At 35.2% G+C, this 12,837-nt stretch overlaps 1 protein-coding gene across 9 annotated transcripts in view; it reads right to left on the bottom strand.

The window, feature by feature from the left end:
• FARS2 (phenylalanyl-tRNA synthetase 2, mitochondrial) overlaps window positions 1–12,837 on the bottom strand; it is a 204,674-nt gene that overhangs the window by 71,967 nt on the left and 119,870 nt on the right. For 8 of the 9 annotated variants that reach the window (XM_026715056.2, XM_026715057.2, XM_087930800.1 and 5 more), the window contains one exon: window positions 1,517–1,677. In XM_026715056.2, coding sequence (XP_026570841.1) covers window positions 1,517–1,677 — 161 coding nt within the window. Of the gene's footprint in view, window positions 1–1,516; window positions 1,683–12,837 lie in introns of all 9 variants that reach the window. The other variant, XM_087930803.1, reaches the window with a different exon arrangement.

Genomic DNA, 12,837 nt, shown 5'->3' with positions numbered 1-12,837 from the left:
CTGAATTGGCTGGTTTGAGTACATACAATCATTTCTCTCAGAGACAGTTTTACCAGTGGTATTGTATACTCATTATATTTTTCAAACACAGATAAATTATATTATCTATTTTTAATGCAGGTCAATCTCCCTCATGGTATGGCTTATGTAAGCCCCACTGAAGTATAACCAGAATAACCAATAATTTTTCTCCTACTATATTTGGCATTTGAACATAAATGCCCAACAATTTAATGTTACTTTTCATAATGTGCACTGAGATGAGAAATATCCATGGCATTAAAAAAAAGATTATCTCTTTCCATGCACACCTGCAATTCTTCATTCTCATTCTTATTATTCAAAGCACAAAGAAGAATGACTTGTGGATTGCATGGGATACACAACTTGGATCAACAGTACTACCGATATCCATGCCTGAGTGTTACATGCAGGTTCCACCAGGTAAGTAAACTGTTCTCATTAAGAAACCAGTTAACCAGTTGCTTTAGAATTTGTATGGCTTTTTCCAAAGGTTGAGGGGTGTAGTGCAAGTCCATAGATTTTATTCACCTAATTTCTTTATTCTTTCAACACCCAGCCACCCTCTTGCAATTTTTCAAACTGTTTAAGATGAAACAGACTAATTGATTCCTTCTTGAGCTGCAAATGCTTTTCCACATGTCTATGAAACCAGTTATTTCTTCATAATCATTTGGTAGCCTGACCATACTTGGAAAACAACACACATAAAATAACAACCTCTATGCCCTTTTCAGTTAATATTGATTAAATGAATAAAATTAGAGGTGGATACTGAAACTCATAGAAAGCTGAGCTGAATTAGCCCATTGCTTGAATATATTACTGGTTAAATCAGTTAATATAAGAATAAATAGTAAATTGCGTTTGTGGAGAATGGTGGGTTGTAAACACAAAATTTTATATTAAATTAGTAGCTTCTTTCCCGGTTTAGTTGTCAAGGTTTGTGGACTGTCCACAAAGTCACTGAGGCTGAGAAAAGAAAGGCAATATTTCAAAACTTTACTAACAAAGAACCGATGGTTGTTTTACACTGACCTGGAAAATGTTTACTTGGAAAAAGGGCAGTTTGAATTTTAGATTTAGACTCTGATAAAAACAACTCACACAGATACCACCTTGATGAATTCACTCATAAATGAGAGTCAAAATTTTTCTTTATTCAGTTTTCAAGATTCAGAATCCTAACCTTTATTTCTTGACATAAAATATAATCAATGAAACTACAAATAAATATCACCTATTCTCCCATCTTCACCAAAATAAATAACTCAAGCAAATTATCTGCATTATAGAATTTTAACCTTAAATGTTAGTTTCTCCATTACCAGTACTATAAGAAAAATCTATGATAATCTACCAGAGAGATTATATTTTTGACATTGATAGTTTTCTCTCAAGATAGTTGTTAAACAGTTGACTGAACGAAAGTAGTATTTCCACAGAAATAAAATTCCAGGTGATTTGCTATTAATCTTGTCAACTTTCATCTTACCTGGAATTGTACGCTCTGGTCAATGTGAAGCACATTAAACTGTTTCAGAAAACGTTCATCTTGGCACCAGAAAAAGCGAATGTCAGGAATCCCATACAAGATCATGGCCAACCGCTCTAAGCCCAGACCAAATGCCCATCCAATTTTGTTCTCAGCACCAGCTGCAGTTACAGAAAGAAAAAGGAAAAAAAACCCAGGACATAAAAATAAACTTAATGGAATGAAATGAGAGTATATTAGCTAAATAATGGGTAGATTCCAGGATTAAATTAAATAAATTTGATAATTTGTAAAGAATGAACTTTTTTTTAGAAAAAGTGAATCATCGTTCTATCTTTTACTTTATTCTATCATAGATTCCACTTTTATAGAGCTGTCCTGAATCCCTACTGCACACTGCAATTTTCCCTAAAAATGAAAGTCTGCTTCGTCATGAAGAAGAACCTGTGGCAATAAATTTTGCTTTACTGCGTGTCATGTAAAATTTTCCTTCCATCTGTTCTGAATCTCTTATTATTCAACTTCATATGATGACTCTGAATTCTAGTCATAAGGATACAACAATCCCACTTCAAAGGTCATAAATGCAAGTATTGTTCATAACGTAACTTTTTCATCACAACTAGAATTGATTGCTAAAAAAGGCAGTTGCTAAATGAGGACCTTCCAACACCTTGTATTAAGACTTCAGAATTCATTAGTAAAAGCAAGTTGGTAGCCAATAATATAAAACATAAGTCCACATATAAAATTAGCAAAGATTTCTGTCTAGTTTTAAAATCAACTAAGAACTAATATATTCAAGCCTTATATTAATCAAATTTACTTGTGGTAAAAATCTGTATATAGAGTTATAATCCATAAATAATTTCCAAGTTGAATTAAATTCTGTATTAAGCATATTCTTCAAATTCAAATTCATTTTTGACATTTATGCATATTACCACAGATTAGTTTGTCATTCTTGTAGAGAGAATATGATTTCCCAAAAAAGGCATAAAGTGTTCTAACAGATATTATCACATACAATGCCAAATTCACTATATGTTAAGGATATAAAAAGCTTAATTGTTTAGCAATAATTTTAATTGGTTTAAAAATACAAAGATAAAAAATTTACAAACTAAGAAAAAGATAAGAAAGAAAAAGAAAAAAGAGGGGAAGGAAGAAAAAATATATTAAAAAAGGTAAAAGAAATAACTTCCCTTTCATAAAGTCAAGTACAAACAATTTCAGTAACTTACTGCTCTGCCTTCTCTAATCTAGATCTCTTTATCACATAATTCATACTACTTTTTTCACTATTAAATGTGAAAAAAGGAAAAACCTTCTTATTGCATTTACATGAAATTTTATAAAACCAATTGTCTATTTTGGCAATTAATATTAGAATAGTACGCCAATGGTAAAACATCTCATACCAGTTTTTTGTTATATTTGTGATAAACTTAATATTCAATTTCCACTGATATTCCTGTTGTTGCATATCAATTGTCATGTTTAAGTTCATCCGTTTAATCATACGCTACATAATTTTATATCACTCAAACAAACCAGGGCTTGGAAGACTAAAATACTTGAAAGTTGTAGTCTTTCTTACATAAACTAGATATTGTTTTTATATTTTCTATGTTTTGTTTCAAACTACCCTTTAATAATTTGATGCCACCAGGAAATACAATCACGTTTATGCTTGCATTTTATTCAGATTATTTATCAGCAGTCTTTTGCTACATTAATTTTGGGGTTTGACAATTGGAAATGTTTATAAATGTAAACATGCTGGATATTATTGAATTTTAGATCAAAAAATTAATAAATTATGATCTTCCATATGCAAAAAAGGTTGTTTTAACAGTCTATTATGAGTTAAAACTTTCAGTCATAAGAATAACTTTAGGACTAAAAAAAAATATTCTCATTAGATTTATATTCCACTTTTCCTCCAGAAGCTCAGACAATCTTTATTTGGCCTCAATTTCCCTCCCCCTTCCCAGAAGTACTGTTAAACATATCAGTTTCAACTATCTTTCATTGTTAATAATTGTTTTTAATCTGATATTTTTTTACAAAAATGTATTTTAATTTAGTCTTCAGTCACATTCACTATTGAATTTAAAAAATGAGGGATGTAACAAAGGAAATTAACGAAACAAAACCAAATTAAACATTCTGCAATTCCTTTCTGGGACACGTATGTGACAAGTAACATCATGTACACACAGGACACTATAAGGTACAGCAATGTCCAGCAAGCTATTTAGCATATATGTAATATCAGAAAATCAAATATGCAATTTTGCAAATAACTTTAAAATAAGTATTTTAAAAAACGCATGACAGATGAATTGCCTGTCTTCCATAATTCTATAATCACAGTGATTGTGACAATTATAACAGCTTTATTTCATCTTAGAAATTGTCAGAAATGATAAAGATGCCATGATGGCTTTTAAAACTTATACTTATTATCAAAATGTGTATTGCCAATTATTATCCAAATATATAACTTAAAGAGAGAGAAAAAATATGCCAGACTGCTTTTAATTGTATGCTCCTTTCCCATCTAGTCTGAAAATTGTCAGCAAATCTCAAAAGAAAAGCACAACAGTATCTGATGACATTTGATCTCTGCTCATCACTGAAAACCCACTGGAGTATCAATCACAATTAACAAGTGAAACACTGAAAAGTATCACCATTTAAAATAACTTAGATTGTCAACATTTTAGAGATCTTTATTTAACAAAGAAAGTGAATTGCCAACTTTTCAATCAGTGTTTCACATACTTCAATAGAAATAATGAACTTGATCCTATATAACATATTAACTCTTTTATGTAGCCCTGTAAATCTGATTCTCATCACCCACATACTTTTTACCAGGCTAAAATAATCCTTTAGAATGCTGAAGTTCACTTTGCCAGGGTCAGAACATATCTATCTAGTCTTCAACAGCATATACATGTGATCATGACCATTTGGCATTTGGAAATCAAGACTCCTTTTTCCTAACATTACAATTTTCAGGAAAGTAGCAATTAATTTCCAACAGTTAAGTATGTAAAATGAAGAGATCTATCTATAGCTTTAAGAGATATACTTTTTGTGGTTCTCGGGTTGCCCAAGACAATACAATTGACCATGCTAGTCCAGGATAAATATAATGGTGTGGATGGGGCATCTCCTTCCATAGTACTAAGAAAGAAGAATAGTGATGGGATTCAAAAGTTCCCACCACCGGTTCTGTGGGCGTGACTTAGTGGGTATGGCTGCAGGGGGGGTCCATGCGCTTTGCGCACGCTTTGCGCACATGGTAAAACAGTAAAAACTAAGCTACTGCGCCTCTCAGATGTTTAGCACAGCAATCCACTCTGCCATGCCAAACAGCTGAGACGTTAAAAAGGACCTAGGAGTGGGGCAGGTGGGTGGGCCCAACTGCAGAGTGTCGGAGAGACTTGGAGTGAACCAGTTCTCTCCTAGCTGATCTTCGGCATTACCAGTATGCCAGAACCGGGTCAAACCAGTAGAATACCATCACTGAAGAAGCTTGTTACAGTTCTGCCTTAAACAGAAGACTGTAACTACTGTTGAAGCATGGGACTTAAACCACTTGATAAAATAATATAACATAAACATTACAGAAAATTATCACATGTCCAATCATTACAAATTTGGAAAGATTTAATTTTTCTTAATGAATAACAAGGTAAAATAGAACCATTGTTTATAAGACTTGGGAGTCAAAAAACTGCTTCAAAAATATATATGTTTAGGCAATTAGACAAGTCCCAATATGCTGGCGCTGCCAACAGTTTTTCACTTTTTTCTTCTTCCTTGACTCAGCTTTAGCCTTGACCTTTCAAAACAGCTCAACAAACAGTATTCAATATCTGAATAACAACCTAGTCCTACTTAACATAATTTTATGCATGAAAAGCAACATCCCTCATCAGAATTAGACTATTAATAAAAATATGTAACATGGAGCTTCAAAGTGATCAATCAATTAAAGCTTCCTTTCCATAACTTTAAGTCATTACTGATGCCAAATTAAATGCAAAAGGGTATGAGTATTCTTTACACATGCCAGTCCTATTCACTGAAGTTTCCTGGTGACATGAATTGCATGTATTACAGCAAGATGGAGTGTTAAATATGTAAATGTTAGAGATATAACAAAAATAGCTTGAAAAGTGTGAAGGCAGACCAGATCAAAAAAACCAACTGCATAGGAAGACTAGAACCACATTTCATCAAAATAGCCTATAACAAGGACAAATAGGCTGAAAAACAGCTTCTATCCCAGGGCAGTAGCTCTTTTGAATTCCATTGTATAGTGCAGTGCTGGTGTAGTGTTGAGGGTTTTCGGTTCAATGTGCTGAGTGTGAAGGATGTGTGTTTGTGTTTATTTTCATGATCATGATGTGCACTGAGGATGGTGTTTGATTTTGTTGTATGAGGTACAATGATAAAGTAAACTAAACTAAAACTAACAATGGAATCTTGCAAGTCTGGTTATGATTTTCCTTCCCTCTCCTTTACTCCAGTAAGTCCACGAAGAGTCCGCCTGAGTGTTATCTTAAAACTATCTTCCTTCCTAAAACTTATGGGATGTTTCTATCCTTTTTGTTTATTTAAATGTTTCTGAATGTTTGCTTCAAGGCTATCTCCATGGCTGTCTATTCCATCCCAAAGTGAAAACTTGGGCAAGAAAATAAGCTAGATAGTATGAAGTAATTTGCTATTTATGTTTTGGGGAAACCAGAGAGAGAACAACACGAAAACCTTTGACGAAAAGAGTATAGCAAATAGAGGAAATGTCTTGCACACAAAAGCTTTAAATTTAATTTTCTTGGCATCTGGTCTTCTGAAAGTGGTTTATGGCATTTTAGGTAGACCAGTAAGCTACTTCTGGAAACCATGAGATGGAGGATTCCTGCTCCCTTGGGATACATGGATTTCGTCTTCTGAGACTGAACTGTCAGTTCATTAGCTGCTAAGATCTAGGAAGTATATGTGGCAGGGAATATACTCCAAGCAACTGCACGCCTAAAAAAATCCCTGAGAATAGAACAGTCTCTGAGTAATCGGTCCTGTTTAATCAGGTAAATCTTTGCAAGATCCACTGCGTTGTGTCCCTGGGATGTGGCTTTGAGAACTTAGCTTTGAAATCCCTCAACTATAGAGGATGAAGTGCTTGGAGGACCTCACCAAGGAGGATCCTGCCAAAAAAGGTTTTCCTTGATGGATGCTTGAGTCCTGAACTATGTTTTGGACTATTTATTTGGTCAGGCTATTTTTTTTAATTCGAAAAAGCAGAATTTAAAAAGCTATGCCAGTGTATAGCGCTTGACTATTTAATGGTCTAGAAACCCTGTTCCAAGCCCAACAATACTTAAAAGCTTCAGGACAGAGAGGCTCTGTTAAAGATTCCTCTGTTGTAAAGTGCATATGTTTCTCTCTTGCTGACCTGATTATTAACATTAGGAACAGCTGAAAAAAGAACAGAGTATTATTATTCACAACGGTAATAAGCGAGGGAGAAGGGAGGAAGAAATGATGTATGTGCATATATAAATCCATCTCTGTATTTTGACAGCTGGCATGCAGCCTTTGACCTTTTGAACCTATGCTACCAGAGGGGTGGAAAGGATGATTCCCTCCGGTGTGCCACAGATCTGGTTTGGCACATGGCAGCTTCATTTGACAGTAACTTTGAGTCATTTGTCCTCAAAGGAAAAATAAAATAAAAGCATTTGGGTGTCTTAAGATGAATCTGTTTCATTTGTTTCATGAAAAGAACAATAATCAGAAAAATACAGAAGATATAAATAATATTTAAATGGAACATCAAATCAGAGACATGTATCAATATTTATTAAGACAAAGGGCATCCTTTAAAACTTTATATAAATGTAACAGACCTTTCTTTCTGTGCTTCTGTGCCAAAAAATGATGTACATGTGGATAAAATGCAGGGTAGAAAAATCAATTGTATCTTTTAACCAATACAATTTTCACATTTATACTAGGACTGATTTTAACACAACCTTATTTAAACTTCACCATTGAAAATACCTTAGGCTATTTATAATGTGTTTAACCAATGTTCTACCCCTCTGTGGTGTCTTAAATATTCCTTACTTGGCCTCATCTATTTTCATGTTGATTTAGTATTGGCTAAGAAACCTTGAGGTGAAGGTTACAGGAGGGCACAGAATGAAATTTGTGGCTGATGTCTCTAGAGAACAACTCAGTTCATGTTACAGTTAGCCCTAGAGGTGCGCCAAAAATCATCATTTTCTCTTTCACCTTAGCCCAGAATTTGTTCTTTAGCTGTGAGATAGCCAGACAAATCAAAGAAAATACAATTTAAACTTCGTTGCTGTTTGCAATGTCATTATCCTGTCCTTTCAAAACTCTACTTTAACACATATTATCGAAATTGCTGCCTTAAATACCAGGATTGCAAAAACTAAAGTCCTAGGCAATACATCTGTTTTCTGAACAATATGCTTTGGGCCCCCGTCTATGGACAACTTAGACAAAAACATTGTCTTGTTGGATCAGGGCCACCTACCACAGGGATGTGTAAGGTCCTTTAAATACAGCTGATCCAGAACTAAGCTGAATTCTTTGAACCAGTGTTCGCCCATCTGCCCATTGATCCATCTAATACCTGCCCCTTCCCTCCTACTTTGGACCTGAATTAATAGGAAAAATTAGGAATCAGAGCAGTTGTAAGGATTCAAATATTTTTACCACCGGTTCGGTGGGCGTAGCTTTATGGGCGCGCTTTGCACACATGGCACACACTTTGCGTATGCACGTGCGCCGAATGCACACTTTGCGCAAATGCGTTCTAACTCGCCTCCTGCAAGCCTGCACGATCCTGGTTGCTTCAGCAGCAGCCACGCAGCACTCTTCTGTATTGCACAAAGCAGCTGCACTTCAAATTCAGCAGATAAAAGTGAGTATGGGAGCCCAGGTGGGTGGGTGGGCCCAATACCTGTTCAGTCTCTGTTGCTCATCACTGCTACTGGCTGGGCAGAACCGGGCCAAACCAGGTAGAATATCACCACTGAATCAGAGGTTAGAAAACCAAAGCAAGCAAAAGAAAGGGGTGGGGAGTGTGGAGAGAGTTTGAAGGTCTCTAAAGTCATCTTCCAGCCGCTGCTTATGTATCCTTTAGGAAATATATTTTCTCAAGGCCACTGCATGCAGTGGAAAACTCAGAAGATGATGATGTGTAGAAGTTTTAAGATTGTGTACATTTAAGGATTATGTGCTTATAAATATAATTATCTTTTGCCATAGATACATAGAGATAATGCAAGGAAAATATTTTTAGAAGAAAAATTATGGATGATGATTGTACACATTTTATTTGGTGATTGGACTCCAGGGAAGTTTGAACTTAGTTCAAACTAAGCTCAGCTTAGCTCAGTTTTCTAATATAATAACCTATGAAGTATAGCTTGACAAATGGCAAGCAAGATATTACTACCACTTTGATGTGGACACAATGGTGCTAAGGTCTTGTCCATTAAGGAGGAAGCTGATGAACCACCATTTTCTTCTGTTGTTTTCTTTTCAAATTAAGACTGACAGCAAATTACATATAGCTTTTCATGGCTTAGGACCAAGAAGGTTAGAAACAGATGAACTGAGTCTTGCTGGACTGCTCTTTCATCCTTATTGATTTGCATGAGAGAAGGTGGCATCTATGTGAACTGCCGATCTTATTTATAGAAAAAATATTTGGGTAATAATACAGGAAGCCGCTGCCTCTTTGCTGGCTCGGAGAGCCTGCAGCTGCTGTCACTGCCGCCTCAGTTCGGGCCGGCAAAGAGGCATCGTCGTCGTCAAACTTGATTTCACTGAGGGTCATATCAGGGCTCTGTTTGACCTCGGAGACCCGGGGAGGGGGTGTGGATGGGGGCATGGCCATGGTGGGCATGACACAGGACTCATGTCAGGGGGTACCTGTGGTGGCCAAGTGCTAAGGCAGGACTTCCCCGAGACCCTCCCTCTCATTATATAGGTAATCGAGTTACGAACGTAATCTAAACTGTGACCTGGTCATAGCAACATAATTGGGATATAAACTTTGCACAACTTGGCAGGGGTCAAACTGCCATTATTTATTATCTAACTTCCTTCAAATCCACTTCATGTCCCAAAGATGCTAGATTGTGACTTTTGGGGAGAATGACAAAGCAAGTAAGACAAGGACTGTTTCTCTTTTGTCTCTTCTTCCTTCTTGCAACCAGTGAGATTATCGTTGTAGATGGGATTCCATTGGCATCTTAGCACTATAAGAGTCAGAAAGTTTCTGTCTTTTTCCACAGTCCTTTTGAATAATCTTGGTAGAAAACAGGATCACAAATCCTTCTCACCAGGCTTCTGTATCATGAAAAGGAAACATAATCTGCCTAGAGTGCTTCTTGAAAGAAACTTGAAAGACAGTTAAGCACTAGCAAGCAGAGGTATGGATCCCTGTTATGGTGAATGAGTTCGCCTCTCAAAAATCTCTAGGCAGTGCAGGCAATTATTATCTTACTGTGTATTGTTGGCCCAGCTATGCAATTTAAAAGCCGTGCTATATTAACTCTCCAAACACAAAGCTAATGCTCTAAGGCCTTTATCAATTCAACAAACACAGAATTAAAAGGTGGAAGAACAGTAAAAATAATTCTATATTATAGCAGTGCAATTAAAGCAATGAAGAAAAAGAAGGGGGGTGTCAAGGTCACAGACTAATACTTGCTTGAGGATGTGGCTTTTAGATTCCCCGCCATTCTTTATAAGAAAACAGAGGCTGTAAAGATTCTGGTATTTTAAGACTTGCCTTCTGGAAAGCATGGGAGCCTATGTAGTTTGCGTACCACATGTAATCAACTTCAAATATATATAAGTATGAAATTTCCAAAACAAAAACAGAAACATGAGATGAACAAATCTATTGGATTTCAGATGAAGATATGATAATGTCTAATGTATTTGTACACACAAATACAAGGGTTCAGATTTTGCTTCATGAACACAACTTTTGCTTGTTGAAAAAATGTCCAGTTTAATATTGTAATTGCACTGGAAGCTGATCCTGAATGGACACTTTATTCCCCCCGCCCCAAAAAAGTCTATTTTAGATCACTCTGGAACTTTCTAAATAGATAAGGAGAATTTTATCATTTAGCCCCTCTCCACATTATTCCTGCTCTAAGGGCTTTTTGTAACAAAAGAAGCAGGCAGATATGTGATAGGTAGCCATGTTACTATGATGCTGTAAATTCAGTGTGCCTGTCAGGAACAGAAGCGCGTAGTTTTATCTCTATCTCTGAATACTTCTAGCACATACCCAATACTCATAAGTTATTGTACAATGCATGGAATAGGGGAAAATTTGCCATCACTTTCATCTATCTTCTTCATGGAAGCAGAATTCTTTCTTTTCTTTCTTTCTTTATTCTTTGTTGGCCAAGTGTAACTGGACACACAAGGAATTTGTCTTGGTGCATATGCTCTCAGTGTACATAAAAGAAAAGATACATTCATCAAGATTCATAAGGTACAACATTTAATAATTGTCAGAGGGTACAAATATGCAATCAAATCATACTAGGAAACAGTCAATATAAATCGTAGAGATACAAGCAACAAAGTCATACAGTCACAAGTGGGAGGGGATGGATGATAAGGAGTGATAGATGATTAATAGTAATAGTAGTGCAGACTTTGTAAATAGAAGTATTCTTAGGAAATAACTGATCAAATGCAAAGACTTTCTAAGTCCAATATGAGCTCCTTATTTATCCTAGACATCTCCTTGGCAACTGCTAAATTAACAACTGTACCTAGTGAATTCAGGATTAAATTAAATTGATAAGGGGAAAACTGTATATCACAACATAACTGGAATACTTCCAACCATAAACTGGCAGCTTGTACAACAACATTCAATTTTTCAAAAATCTGAAACAAACTGACTTATGTTTTGAGAAAATTGAGCATACCATGTGAAGCAGTAAGCATTGGATCAGAACTGTTTGGGGATTATCGTTGGGCATCAACAAAAGCAATTAGGCAATTGATTAAGTCCTGTGCTAATTGTGAGTTTGGCTGACCAAATACACATACAAATTTAGTTATTAAAAAAATCAAAATAGCTTCTAAGTTGGAGTCTTTTGGAACAAACATTTTTTTTTTTTTGAAAAGGAATGCTAACCTGAAACTCTTATAAAATAATAAGGGATGGGACTTACTCTATCTTGCTTGCTTGATTTTCAGTTAGGATTGACAATTTATTGTCTGTCGAAACTCCTAATAACTAACACTCGCCTTTTGGCCCCAAAAGTTCAATTATAAAGTATACAGGAGAAGAATTTAAAGCAAAAGAAAACCTAATTTAGTCTATTGAGAAAGCTTTTTTCAATTCTATCTTTTATGGAATTATATATAAAATTTGAGATCATATGATGCACCTGCTCTGTGAATGAAATAGCTAAGATACACTTAAAATAGAAGAAAATGTTCATTATTTAAAATTAAGAACCTTCTATTCTAGTAACCAAACCAGGACATATACTTAACCAAATATTCCAAGGGTGGTTTAATGATTTTTCTGAAATTTCCTGAAATTAAACCTCCAAAGCAAACTGAATCTTTGTAGATCCAGAACATTGCAAACTTTTCTGATTCAGATTAATTTCTGGAAAATCCAGAATTGCTGGATTGATGTTGTCCAGAAGAAAAACCAAACATACCTATATAAATTCACATACCTAGAAAACATATGAATTATGTCATGTTTTTCTTCAAAGTAACCTCATTAGCAGTAATCCGACATTCAGGAAAACCAACTCCTTTTTTCACTCCCTTATCTCCCTTATCTTTTCTAGTTTGCTATTTCTTGCATTTCTGCAAACACTTAACCAAGATATTCTATGACAGACACAATTTTTTTGTTAAGTACTTTATATCAGGTCTCTAAAGCAATGATGGTGAACGTATGACCTACATGTCAAAGGCAACACACCACAACATTTTGAGTTCACCAACATCCAATAGCACACCCCATTCTTACACAAGGAGGAGGCTGCGGAGGCCATGCAAGAATAGGGTTTGCTCTCACACAACCTCTGGATCCTCAGAAAATGAGTTTGTTTCCTAATATTTCATTTTTGCAATTACCCGATATTTCTTTCTATAATGCATAGTATTACACATGATTGGACTGTTCATTTTTTAAAAATAAATTAATATATAAAGATTTATTTTTCTTTTGGGTTTTTTTTTTGAGGGGAGGAATGACATAC

This window comes from Pseudonaja textilis, chromosome 3 (genome assembly GCF_049901715.1).
Source record: "Pseudonaja textilis isolate UNSWEBS1 chromosome 3, rPseTex1.2, whole genome shotgun sequence".
Lineage (NCBI taxonomy): Eukaryota > Metazoa > Chordata > Lepidosauria > Squamata > Elapidae > Pseudonaja > Pseudonaja textilis.
The sequence above is the reverse complement of the archived record's forward strand: the minus strand, read 5'-3'. Positions and strand labels throughout refer to the sequence as shown.